We start from the raw sequence: 14,144 nt of genomic DNA, 5'->3' as shown, positions 1-14,144 counted from the left end.
CAGACACTGTTAAAGCCCCGCCATCGTTTTCTGTCCTTCCCGGGGCATTAAATGATCCGACCCTCTACTCCGTTTCTCACACTAGGACTATAACAATTTCAATAAACAGACAAAACATACAACTGACCATATTTTTCAAGTGGGAAAGTAGTTTCAATTTAATAAGTTAATTATTGACAAAGCCTTAAATGCCATGGAGAATTGCAGAGCAAAAGAACTTTAGAGTGATATAAACGATGACGGAAATGACTATACTAGAAATATTTTCTCATAAAAAGAAATGGAAGAAACATCCAAAACATTGATGAATAAATTGCTAAACAGAAGCAGAAAAACAGACAGAAAGTATACACAAATAAACAAACGCAGAAAAGAAGGGTTGAGGGGGACCCCACGAAGAAGTGAAGTTGCAGAAGAGGTATAAGAGAGAGATAAGATAGCCATAAATGCAAAGCTCAACTAACTTAATAGTTCACATATTTAGGTGTGCGAATGTAAACTCTACCCATATATATGTATACTTGTCGGCACACAAATTTAAGGCTCCAACCAGAATGCAGTAATCTATACTTTTTTGTTGACTAACTCATCTTCATAGTTGAAACAACATCATAGAATGTGGGGTTCGGCGGAGAACCTATCGGTGCGCTCGGCGTCGTTTAGGGAGGATGGTGACGACGAGGAAGCGTTACGGTGGGCGGCTCTGGAGCGACTGCCTACATACAACCGTGTACGGAGAGGGATCTTCAGGAATATTGTTGGGGAGTCATGGGAAGTGGATGTCGATAAGCTCCAAAATGATGAACGCAAAGTCGTCTTGGATCGCCTCGTCAAGTCGGTTGATGATGATTGGGAAAAGTTCTTCAATCGCATGAGGCTCCGTTTTGAGAGGTGAGTTTTTCTTTTTTATTCTAAAATTAAAATCTTATTTATCTCCTCTCTTGTGCATTGGAAGTCATTGGCTGAGAAAGTCTTTGTAAAATTGTGCCCAACTGATGCTCATTTAGATTTGATTGATATTTGTTATTAGTGTCCGTAAGCAGATCGGCATATAAACTGTTGGTATGCTGCATTTAATGTTTGATTCAAATTACATAGAAGATTTAAGGAAAATTTATTAAAAAGAAAAAGTACATTGACTAAAAAGTGTTACTCAATTCCGTCTAAATTCTGGATCTACCCTCATTAAACTAAGACAATCTTGAACCCTGAGCTGCCCCCTTCAGTACACTAGCCTCACTTCGATATTTCTGTTTCTTCACAACAGCAAGTTCCTGGTTTTTCTTTATTTCCTTAATCTCTGTATAAGAGCTGGGAAAACTGTGATATGTTGGTTTATTAATTCTAATCCCATACAGTCTCTCACCTGTGTAGCTACAGTTCATATAATTGGTTCCTGTATGGACAAGACCTGGCATGCTTAATTCATTATAAGCACCTTGTAAATTTTAATAGTTTTGAATTGTATTCTTCCTAAAAGTTTCAATCACTTATGCTTTGATCGTAGATCATGTTCTAGCATAAATTATTACTAGCAGTGAGGCATTTACATTATTTCACTCTTGGAAGTGCAGACAGGGGCGGAGGCAGAAGTCGAGCTACGGGTTCTGCCGAACCCAGTAACTTGTATTTTGCTCAAACATTGTATTTTGTGTCAAAATTTTTATTAAAAAATGTACAAATACTAAATTTAGAACTCAGTCATTAGCACCTTAAGTCATTGTTCTAAAACTCATAACCCATAAAGTTAAAATTTTGCCTCCGTCTCTGAGTGCAGAGTTGATTTGGACTTCCCAAAAGTAGAAGTCAGATTTCAGCATCTGACAGTTGAAGCTTATGTGCATCTTGGCAGTCGAGCACTGCCAACCATTTCAAATTTTATTTTCAACATGACCGAGGTATTCCCCATGCCATCAATTATTACATTAGAGTAGCACTTGATCATTTTAGCATATGACATCTCTCCCCTCTCTGTATTATGTGCAAACATGCCAGGCTTTCTTAAGGCAGCTCAAAATATACTCTGGCAAGAGAACAAAACTGACAATTTTAGATGACATTAGTGGGATAATCCGACCTTCCAGGTATGAATCAATCGTTAACTCCCAAGAAAATTAAGCTGGTGAGAGTATGTTTATTTAAAACATTATGATGTTCATTTCTAGATTAACGCTCTTATTGGGTCCTCCAAGCTCTGGCAAAACCACATTGTTATTAGCACTAGCTGGACGCCTCAAATCTGACTTGCAGGTACTGTCATATCTGAATTTTCATGATTTGGAGGTAGAGAAAGAACATGTTCTGCTAGATAGTAATCTTTTTTTTTCCTCAATATTCTACTAAAACGTTGATCAATTTGAAGACGTCAGGGAATATTACTTACAATGGACATGGTCTGAAAGAGTTTGTTCCCCAAAGGACATCCGCTTATGTCAGTCAACAAGATTGGCATATAGCAGAGATGACTGTGAGGGAAACTATGGACTTCTCGGCATGTTGTCAGGGTGTTGGATCAAAATATGGTAAAGCTCTATGCAAGTCTTCCAGTTTTCCCACATTACCTAAGATGAACTGTTGAGATTTTACAGATATGAAAACAGCCTCTCTGCCCTATCGGGGTAGGAGTAAGGTCTGCGCACACACTAACCTCCCCAGACCTCACTTTGTGGGATTTTACTGGGTCGTTGTTGTTGTTGTTGTTGTTATTGTAAGATGAATTGTTGAAATTTTACAGATATGCTATTGGAACTTTCAAGAAGAGAAAAGATGGCAGGAATAAAACCTGATGAAGATCTTGACCTATTCATGAAGGTAAGTGTGATTTGCTTGAATGGCTTTTCTCTAACTATATATATTATTCTTCTTAATAAATTTATTGCAATTCATACATGATGTATTCTAGGCATTAGCTTTGGAGGGGAACGAGACTGCACTTGTTGTTGAGTACATTCTAAAGGTATTTTTAAATGCTGGCTTACTTAGATTCATGTGGCAGTTTGATATGACATAGATTGTAGTACTGGGTTCTAAAATTGAGAATGAAATGTAATTCATATATAATACCACCTTTCCCGATCTCTTTGTATACCGAACATTAGTATGAATCACTCTCTTACCGCTGTTGTTGCTAAACTCCTATAAGTCTTTAGTAATGTTATAATGCAATGAGTACTAATTTAACGTACCTTATGCTTGGACAGTGGTTTCCCATTCTTGTTGTTACAAGTCAGAATTATGCTATAGGACTTTCTACAAGAAGCGCAAGAAATAGTGCATAACATATGAATGTTTTGGTCAAATAGTTTTCCTTTCAGCCTCCACAAGCACTAACATTTGTCTTACAAAGATTCTAGGGTTAGACAATTGTGCGGACACCTTGGTGGGAGATGAAATGCTTAAGGGGATCTCTGGAGGCCAGAAAAAACGGCTCACTACAGGTGCATGGATTAGATATTTTCTCTTTTTGGAGTGTGCAATGATGTACTCATGTATTTGATGGTTCTTATAGGTGAGTTATTGGTGGGTCCATCAAGAGTGCTCTTCATGGATGAAATCTCAACAGGGCTTGATAGTTCAACGACATACCAAATTATCAAATACCTTCGATATTCAACGCATGCACTCGATGGAACTACTGTTATTTCTCTTCTTCAGCCTGCTCCAGAGACGTATGAGTTATTTGATGATATTATACTTTTGTCTGAAGGCCAGATTGTATATCAGGGGCCTCGTGATGATGCTCTTGATTTTTTTGATTTTATGGGATTTCATTGTCCAGAGAGGAAGAATGTTGCCGACTTCTTTCAAGAAGTAAGTGCGTAGCTCTGCGTCGTGCATAACTTTTTGGCATCTTAGATGCACAGTTTATTTTTTTGTTTATTATCCTACAGGTTGTTTCCAAAAAGGACCAAGAACAGTACTGGGCTGTTTCTCATCGCCCTTACCGGTACATACCAGTGACAAAGTTTGCTGAAGCTTTTCGGTCATACCGCACTGGGAAGAATTTATCGGAAGAGCTAAACATTCCTTTTGATAGGCGCTATAATCATCCTGCAGCCCTGTCCACTTCTAAATATGGAGCGAAGAGAATGGAACTTCTTAAGACCAGCTTTGACTGGCAGCTGCTGCTCATGAAAAGGAATTCATTTATCTACGTTTTCAAATTTATTCAGGTAAAGCCAGCATGAGAATTTGGAGGAAATACACCAAGAAATAGGATTACATTTTTAAGAACAAAAACTTTCCAAGGAAGTTATCAAAAATTAATATAACCTTTGGATGCTTCTGAATTACACTGGTTCCCTGATTGAACCATACATTTCCAGAAGCACATTTTCGTTCTTACGTTCTCTTTGTTGGTTTTCAGCTCCTCCTGGTTGCTTTGATCACCATGAGTGTTTTTTTCCGCACAACTCTGCATCACAATACAATTGATGATGGAGGCCTATATCTTGGGGAACTGTATTTTTCCATGGTTATTATTCTTTTCAATGGTTTCACAGAGGTTTCAATGCTTATTGTCAAGCTTCCGGTCCTTTACAAGCATAGAGACTTACATTTCTACCCATGCTGGGTCTATACGCTTCCTTCATGGGTATTGAGCATTCCAACTTCCCTAATAGAATCTGGTTTCTGGGTAGCAGTGACATATTATGTTGTTGGGTTTGATCCAAGTGTCGCAAGGTAAAAAATTATACTTTTAGATTCACATTTATCTTTATTTGATGCTTCACCCAGTTTTTTACCTACCTCTCTTTGTTTTATTCTCTGGTTTTTTGGTTGGTTTTTCTTCTTTTGCTATGCAGATTCCTTAGGCAATTCTTGCTTTTCTTCTTTCTGCATCAAATGTCTCTTGCTCTTTTTCGCCTAATGGGAGCTTTGGGGCGAAATATGATTATTGCAAACACTTTTGGGTCTTTTGCCATGTTGATTGTCATGGCTCTTGGGGGATATATTATTTCAAGAGGTGAAACTAAATCCTCAAATTGCCATAATCTCTTTTTCATTATGCTCTGTGATAAGTTGATTATTTATTTCCTATTTTCTGTTCTGGCAGATAGAATACCAAGTTGGTGGATCTGGGGTTTCTGGATTTCTCCCCTGATGTATGCTCAAGATGCAGCTTCAGTGAATGAATTTCTTGGGCACGTATGGGACAAGGTGGTCTATTATGATGTCAAGTATCTTAAATTGGTCTTAAGTTTTACATATTTATTTACTGTTCTTGACACAACTGTGAAAAGGCAAGAACATTTAGTTTACTTTAAGGTAAACTTGGAGCTAAATTTTTGAATTGAATTCTTATTAGTGTCTGAATATTTCCTTTTACACATATTAAGAATAGACTGAAATAAAGAAAAGGGAAATAACAGAATGAGGGCCTAAGGTCCTCATGGTTTTTGGTAGTGGTTATGCAATTTTGCCAAGCAACCTTCAGGATCTCTGTTGAAGTCAGAGAATAAGTAGAACTTTGCTTTTCTTTTTTCCACCTAACATTTCCTTTTTCAGAAGAAATTATCCATGTCTTGTTTCAGAAAAATAAAAACTATGAAGTGATTGCATCAAAGAATGAAGCTTGTGGCTTGTATAGAAGAACTCAGCTGTAATATTTTTATGAACATGGACTTCCATTACACAGCTCTTCTACTTGTTAAACTTGCAAGGCTTTGCCATTTCAACCATTTGACCATCCTCTGATCCATGTTCTTTGACATCATATCCACTTCTTTCCTAATAATAGATATGAAAACACTTACCAAAATTTCTTATATGCATCCAGAGAGCAAGCCAGAATTCTGATTTGCGACTAGGTGAAGCATTACTGAAGTCACGCAGTTTATTCACCCAGAGCTATTGGTACTGGATTGGTGTCGGTGCTTTGCTTGGATACACGATTCTATTCAACATGTTATTTACATTCTTCCTGGCCTACCTGGACCGTAAGTCACCTATCTTATATGTGATTCTCTGAACTTATCGTTTGAATCACCAATGAAAAGAAAAACTGGAGATAAAAAAGCATGTTGCAAAGTAACAACAAAAATAAATTCTGTCTTTTGCTCACTTTACATTTCTTCAGCTCTTGTAAAGCATCAAGCTGTGGTTTCTAAGGAAGAGCTTCAAGACAGAGGCACGACTAAGAAAGAAGAACCATCTGTCATTCAGCTAAGAGAATATTTGAAGCATTCTGGCTCGCTGACTAGTAAGAAGACTGCTGTTTATTTAGACGTATTACATTGTAGGGAAATGAACCTTTTCAGGTCAACTTATTCATTCTTAATGTGATTTCCTACTCTATACTGATCAGGACAAAGTTACAAGAACAGAGGCCTCGTTCTACCTTTTCAGCCACTTTCAATGACCTTCAAGGATATCAATTACTATGTTGACATGCCTCTGGTACATACCTCAACCTCTTCTTCCCAAACTTTTCTGTGCATCATTCTATTTCTGAAAACACAAATAATGTTACTTCAGGAACTGAAGCAACAAGGCATGGCAGAAGACCGATTGCAGTTATTGGTTAACATCACTGGAGCATTTAGGCCTGGGGTGCTCACTGCACTGGTGGGAGTTAGTGGTGCTGGAAAAACAACCCTCATGGATGTATTAGCTGGTAGAAAAACTGGTGGTATTATAGAAGGGAACATCCACATATCTGGTTACCCAAAAAAGCAAGAAACCTTTGCTAGAATATCTGGTTACTGTGAGCAGAATGATATCCACTCCCCTTGCTTGACCGTTATTGAATCATTGTTGTTCTCTGCTTGGCTACGTTTGCCATCAGAGGTTGATATAGAGACACAAAAGGTAACACCCTGGAAATTTGTAGATGCTTTTCTTTTTCAGACGTCAAATAACTTTTAAGGAGGGCTTCGGTTTCAGGCATTTGTTGAGGAGGTAATGGAGCTTGTGGAGTTGAGTTCACTAAGAGGAGCTTTGGTTGGTTTGCCTGGAGTTGATGGACTGTCCACAGAGCAAAGGAAACGGCTAACAATTGCTATTGAACTAGTAGCCAACCCTTCTGTAGTGTTCATGGATGAGCCTACATCCGGATTGGACGCAAGAGCTGCAGCCATTGTAATGAGGACCGTAAGAAACATTGTGAACACTGGCCGAACAATTGTTTGCACTATCCATCAGCCCAGCATTGACATTTTCGAATCATTTGATGAGGTATATCTCCTTTATCCAAATGTATAAATCTAGTCACCCTTCTGAGCCACTTTCAAATTGACCGAGGATTGTGCCAAGTTTATTATTTGGATCATTATGTGGTTTGCTGCTTCTTGAAAATTAGAGGCTTTTTCATGTGGAGATGCCAAACAAAGAGATTCTTGCTCAAATCTAGACTTTCCCATGTGGGCATCAAGGACTAAATCATCAGCACATATACCATTCGACTGACTTAGCCATGAGCACTTGTCAAGTGGGGTTTAGCAAGAATTTTTGAACACTTCCAGTGATTACTGGAAAATATTTGCTAGATGTTACTGAGAGAAATGAGGAGGCTTAAGTGCTGAGTTAGTGATGATAAGTTCGGTCTTGTGTTAATAGAAAAAAATAAACAGGATAAGGTGGTCAATAAGTAGAGCAGAGTAGCCGCAGCTTTACAAAAGAAAAAGGCAGTATAGGTGGATTACACTAAAGGAAGAAGAAGTAGCTGAAGAGGAGTAGAGACCAGTAGGCAGAAGCAAGACGAAATGAAACAGTACATGTTCATTACAACTAAAGGCAGTCGAGGTGTTCATTACAACTAAAAGAAGAAATAGCCAAAGAGGGATAGAAACCAGTAGGGGGAATCCACCATTTATAGGGGATCAACACAACAAAACCAAAAACTGATATCATACATATTTTCTTGTTGAAAGCTTATGTGGTGCATAGAATAGTACAAAATGACTGACTGAATATAAGATGTTTAACTCCTTATAATACGATACAATCAAGGAGTGTCAATCCATAGTATAGAATATAGTAGACAAATGTAGTGCTGCTTGAATCTCATTATTTTTTTGCTGATACTCCTTTGATCTCTTCGGAAATGGCAGCTTTTGTTTATGAAGCGCGGAGGAGAGCTCATTTATGCAGGACCTCTTGGTCCTAAATCGTGCAAGTTAATTGAGTATTTTGAGGTTATATACTTACACACATTTTGTTTGCATTAGGTGAATTGCAAGTTTCTTGACAAATGATTGTCTAAAAGCAGTTATTCCTTGTATGTGTATGTAGGGAATCGAAGGGGTGCCAAAAATAAGAGCTGGATATAACCCTGCCACATGGATGTTGGAGGTTACGTCATCAGTAGAAGAAAATCGACTTGGTGTTGATTTTGCAGAAATCTACCGAAGATCAAATCTTTTTCAGTATGTATAATTTTTTCGTTCTCTAACTTTATGTTCTTTTCTGAATGTAACCTTTTCTTTTTTGTACTTCCAGATATAATCAAGTCTTGGTTGAAAGGCTAAGCAGGCCAACTGGGGATTCAAAAGATTTGAATTTCCCTGCTAAGTACTGTCAGTCCTATTTCACTCAGTTCCTAGCTTGCCTGTGGAAGCAAAATCTCTCCTATTGGCGCAACCCACAATATACTGCTGTTCGCTTCTTCTATACACTCATCATATCATTGATGCTGGGGACAATTTGCTGGAGATTCGGTTCAAAAAGGTTTCTTTTTGACACTAATCATAATCTGCATTTTATCCTTGACTATTTTACTGTGAACCTTCCATTCAATTTTCTGTGGTATTAACTAGTTTAATGGCATTGGTATTCTTATATAGAGAGAAAGGAATAATATGATAATAACTGGAATCAACTAAACATTTGTCTTCATTTTGCTGTCTAGTTGTGATGCTAATTTCAAGAACTAACACTTCACTAATATTTGAACAGAATACTTGCACCATTGTATTAACTTGCATTTTGTGTTCCACTGGTCATTGCACTGTCCTATCAAGAAAGTTTTTACTTTGTGCACTCATGTCAAATTCAGCTTTTAGAAGACTGCTTTTGGACATGCGACAAGTTTAGTGGATATATGGAAATATAACAGGAAACCTTTTATCTTCTGCTTTCAAAGAAACAAGACAATATGATTCCTGATGGATTATTATATGAAACACAAGCAATCTCTGTATCTACTCATATGTAAATTAAACAACTAGCACATACGAGTTGCCTCTTGAAGCGTGAACAACTCTCCTCTGTCACGTGAGCCTCCAGTTCCACAGCAACTCAGTAAAGTCTCTACCATCAGCACGATCACAATCGCCGAACATTCGACGGTCTTATACTGTGTTACCCAAATAATATCCGAAAAATAATAATTTTGTGTGGGCAAAATTTCTAGGAAAATTCTTCCTCTAGATCCAAAAAAACTCTCCTCTATGATGCAGGTTTTAAGGGCTAAAACCCTTGTCTAAAACCTGTTGGATTTTCTTTTCCACCAAGAAAAGTATTTCCTTTGTTTCCATTATTCAGGCACAACAGAGACCACAAAATTTAATTAACAAGACTTCCTATTATGGAATTAATTTCGAAATAATAAATTACAAATTATTCTATTAAAAGTTCGTAATTGCATTCCTTAGTTCAATTTCAAAATTCTTCCATCAAATCTTATTTAACTTCCATGTTAGGATTCAGATACTAATCAATTAAATTAAATTACTGACAATCTAATTTATTGAGTACTTTATTTAGACTTTCAATTAACTTATATTATGTGTCGGATACAAAATCTACTGGACGGGTTTACAAATGAAAACTTATAAACTTTCATAAAGTTGTATCATCAATATAAAAATCGAGACATGGATTCCATCAACTAACTATTACTTCACTAATGTATATTATTATTATTATTATTATTATTATTATTATTATTATTATCCAATTTACCAGGCATATTGACCCACGAAAGAATCTCGCCTTTTAATAAATCAAAACATTAATACTATATACAGCTAATAATAATTATATTAAGATTAAGAGTACAAGTACATTTAATGGCTAGAGAATGTAAGTCAGTATAAAATACTTATCTCTACTTAGTCCGTTCAATTTATACAAAATGTACTAGCACAAGAAGTCGTAATTAAACCATTCCCATAATCGAAATAAATTATATTTAATCTTGTGTTACAATCATTCATGATGGCTTGTCCAATTTCATCATCATATTGTGAACTCAAAACTTTATACTTGTAAGAACTAATGGTTTAATCTTCCGTGTATAAGCTAAACTCTATACACTAAATCATCTACTATCTAAACAAAGGACGCAAACTAATATATGATCTATTTAAAAACTTCATTAAAATTGAATAAATAATTGTTCCATAATAAATACTATATCCAAACCCATGGTTAATACTATATATCCCAACAATTCCTTTAGGGAATTAAGGACAGAATTTAGTTCAAAGCTGGAACCATGAAGTCAATCAGTTAGAGAAGACTTGGTACCTCAGAGGGTGTGTCTGATGCTGATACATAGGCGTCAAGGAAAGTTTTTCCTGAAATTTATGATAGAATTGGATCTTTATCTTTTGAAGTTTTCGTTTGTTGTGTCTGCTACGGCAGAACCAAAAGTGGCATTAGCTTTGGTTCACATGCACCTTTTACCCTTACTCTTCGATGGTACTAGTGAGTTGAATTTAGCAAGAATTAGAAGTTATAGCAAACATTAGAGACAGAAAAACAAATCATCTGGGGAACATTCTTTATTTGACTTAGGTTTGGACCAAAATAAGATAATAATACAGCAAAGAGATCCCAAAACATCACATAACTTAAAGTATCATAAATTTCTCTCTCTCTCTCTCTCTTAATTTTTGTCAGCTATCATTTGTGAATGTAGGTTGTGTTGGGGGTATTTTGTGGGTAGTCAATCACTTCGTGAAAGTAGTTGTGGGGGGGTGGGGAGTTATATTTAGGTGCCTGGAAGAGAATTTCGTTCTGCCCATGTATACCTGGAAAACCACAAATGGATGTGAAAGGCAAATATAAGTTGGCTTTTTTCTTTTGACATACAACTAACATTTTAATTCACTCTTGCAAGAGGACGGAGGGGGCTTAATTCTTTGTGCAATACTTACAGGCCTTTGTCCTGATCATTAGTTGTACCTAACTAGTGATATGTTACTGTATCTGAGCTTCTTCATTTGATAACCAAACAGGGACTCACAGCAGGATTTATTCAATGCTATGGGATCCATGTATGCTGCAGTGTTGTTTATTGGAATTACAAATGGCACTGCTGTCCAGCCAGTTGTTTCTGTTGAAAGATCTGTTTCATACAGAGAGAGAGCTGCAGGGATGTACTCAGCTTTACCATTTGCATTCGCTCAGGTGTGGTCTAAAGATTTCCGACTATATCCATTTTGTTAATAGTTAAAAACTTCTTGATCTTTGGTATTAACAGTGCTCCACTTTTCCTATGCAGGTTGCTATTGAGTTTCCTTATGTGTTCGCACAGGCAATAATATACAGCAGCATATTCTATTCAATGGCAGCCTTTGAATGGACTACTTCGAAATTTTTATGGTACATATTGTTTATGTACTTCACTATGTTGTACTTCACCTTCTATGGAATGATGACAACTGCAGTCACGCCCAACCACAATGTGGCTGCCATTATTGCTGCTCCTTTTTACATGCTTTGGAACCTTTTTAGTGGTTTCATGATACCTTATAAGGTAATGAACTAACATTCTTCTCTATGATTCAAACACCAGACTTTCTATTTTGCGCTTAAATCAATGAATATCAAGAGCTATTGAAGACTACTTTCTGACCAGTTTCGAATTAATTGCTGCCAAGTTTGAAATGTGATGGCACTGGAGGTCCTTCGCTAAAACTTGTTGTCTCTTTTGTTTCTAATAGCATCTTCCTCTACTCTTTTGAAACAGAGGATCCCAATATGGTGGAGATGGTACTACTGGGCAAATCCTGTAGCTTGGACTCTATATGGCCTTGTCGCATCCCAGTATGCTGACGATGATAGACTTGTGAAACTATCGGATGGCACTCAGTCAGTTCCAATAAAGCTTTTAGTCAAGACTGTGTTTGGGTATAGGCATGATTTCATTGGGATCGCTGGTTTTTTGGTAGTCAGCTTTAGCGTGCTGTTTGCGGTGATTTTTGCTTATGCAATAAAATCTTTAAACTTCCAGAAGAGGTAACTCTCACTGCTGCAACTTCACTGCGTTTCTTGGAGGTTCATGATCCTGATAGCTGCTTCATGAGGCCGTTGAGCCACTTTAAGTGCATGTAGACATTTAAAATTATACATGTGAAATGAAGATGACATTAGGCAATTTGTAATTCTTTAATGCATGAGGTGATTTGGCTAATAATGATCGTGGATTATTATTTTTGATCTTTGAGTGAAATTTTGTAAAGATACATACGGTAGGCAAGACAGATATGTAATTAACTGTATCGTGAGTAAATAGTTTGAGTTTCTCCTCCCTTGCCATTTTGGAAGAATTTAGTTTCTATATAATTGTTTATTAAAACGGTACAGTTGAATTTGTAGCGTGGTGTAAAGACACGTAAATTTATTTGATCCAGGAATATGAATAAATAAGAACAAAATCAAGATTATAAAAAAAGCTTAAAGGAAATACAAGCCTGCTGTATGATGAGCCTCTCCGGAAGCGATAATAAAAACAATGTTAAGAACAAAAGAAAGCAAATAATTTTATATAGTGAGAGCAAATTATGGCCTTTTGGTACAAATGATTTTCGTGTCCAACTATGGATACAAGTTTTCCTATTTATAGATCTATTCAGGGAGACAAGATCCCCAAATCAAGCTCTTCTTGAATGAGAATAAAAACCTCAATCATGGGTGCATAACGGTCGAACGGTAATGCTTATTGAATGCTGCCTTTTCAAGCTGATGTCTTCATTTATCTTTGTTCTCAGTTCCAATGCCTTCGGAACTTATTCAGCACTGGTCACATGCTTATACCCGGTGCCAACTATTTGCTGACTCATATTTTACCTGTCTTTACTTCCATGTGTCATCTCGTCATTCGTCCAACTGTCGCTAACCAATTTTACCCCATACAAATAGTCTCCCTACTTTTCGGTGACAAAACTTGTGTTACTGGGAAGTAGATAAGACCCTTTTCTTGGCGGGAAAGGTCCTGAACGATTTCTGACACTTGAAATGTCGCACGTCTCCTCCCATTTAATGAGCCGAACACGTGTTATCCCTTGATTTGGCAAATATTTGCGCTAGTTTTCAATGTAATCATACCATGAATTTTGCCGTCTATAAACTTCTCCACTACTCATCACTTTTATTCTTTACTTTTACAAACTCTTCTTCTTCTTCTTCTTCTTTTTCGACTTTTCTTAGAACCCTACTGCAAACTCCCTCTTTCTCGGTAAAATCTCACTACTCAAATTTCTTATCACCATGTCTTCAGCTACCGCTGTTCTCGAAAACTCCGGCCTTCTCTTCGATGGTGGCCCTAAAAAGAATAAAACAAAAGAAATCGATGCTGACTCCGAGCCTCCTATCGTTACCATCATCATACCTCTTCAACTTAACACCCAGTTAGGCCTTCAAATCTAAAAGTAAACTATCAAACCCAATAGTGACAGAAAGTGGAATGTACGCAGGTACCCTTCTTCCATCTGTTCTATTAGTATTCCCGTCGTAGAGGAAGAATACGACTGAAAAAACATCGAAATCTTCGCCCCCAATGAGGTGGAAAGAGTCACCTTCACCAGACCCAGGTTCATGTATGTTTATACATACCCCTTCACTTTGAGATTGGGTCAAGAAATTTATCCCATAATTTTAGAATTCTGCCACCGTTACCAAATCTGTTTAGCTCAAGTAGGCCATGGCGTACGGAGACTTGCTTTCGAAAACTATTCTCCGAGACCGGGGAAACCCTAACTTTCGCACATTTGATCAATCTCTACTCCCCGAAGATCTTCTATAGAGGTGTGCTAAAGCTCAGCAAACGTGGCCATCATGCCATTCTTACCAGCGTTGATGATGACAACGACCGTAGCTGGATGGAACGGTTCGTTGTTATTGCCACCAAAGACATCTTACCGGCAACAACCCCTCCAATTCCTGAATCTCGGAGTCTTATTCGTAAGTCTTTGAAT

At 37.2% G+C, this 14,144-nt stretch overlaps 1 protein-coding gene across 2 annotated transcripts; it reads left to right on the top strand.

The window, feature by feature from the left end:
* On the top strand, nucleotides 206–12,479 carry LOC109232048 (ABC transporter G family member 32). Of its 2 annotated transcripts, XM_019397695.1 has the most exons (24): nucleotides 208–891; nucleotides 1,778–1,898; nucleotides 1,996–2,084; nucleotides 2,166–2,250; nucleotides 2,363–2,522; nucleotides 2,735–2,811; nucleotides 2,903–2,956; nucleotides 3,347–3,437; nucleotides 3,509–3,810; nucleotides 3,891–4,172; nucleotides 4,367–4,683; nucleotides 4,806–4,966; nucleotides 5,057–5,160; nucleotides 5,780–5,939; nucleotides 6,080–6,202; nucleotides 6,308–6,399; nucleotides 6,478–6,810; nucleotides 6,886–7,176; nucleotides 8,052–8,135; nucleotides 8,233–8,366; nucleotides 8,440–8,667; nucleotides 11,184–11,355; nucleotides 11,450–11,704; nucleotides 11,918–12,479. In XM_019397695.1, exons 1-24 carry the CDS (start codon nucleotides 617–619, stop codon nucleotides 12,188–12,190), a joined length of 4,263 nt encoding a protein of 1,420 aa, XP_019253240.1. In that variant the 5' UTR covers nucleotides 208–616; the 3' UTR covers nucleotides 12,191–12,479. The 2 variants fall into 2 exon arrangements, with proteins under 2 accessions (XP_019253239.1, XP_019253240.1); XM_019397694.1 differs by having other exon boundaries at nucleotides 206–891; nucleotides 6,308–6,810.

The sequence above is a fragment of the Nicotiana attenuata genome, chromosome 9, assembly GCF_001879085.1.
Source record: "Nicotiana attenuata strain UT chromosome 9, NIATTr2, whole genome shotgun sequence".
NCBI lineage: Eukaryota > Viridiplantae > Streptophyta > Magnoliopsida > Solanales > Solanaceae > Nicotiana > Nicotiana attenuata.
The sequence above is the reverse complement of the archived record's forward strand: the minus strand, read 5'-3'. Positions and strand labels throughout refer to the sequence as shown.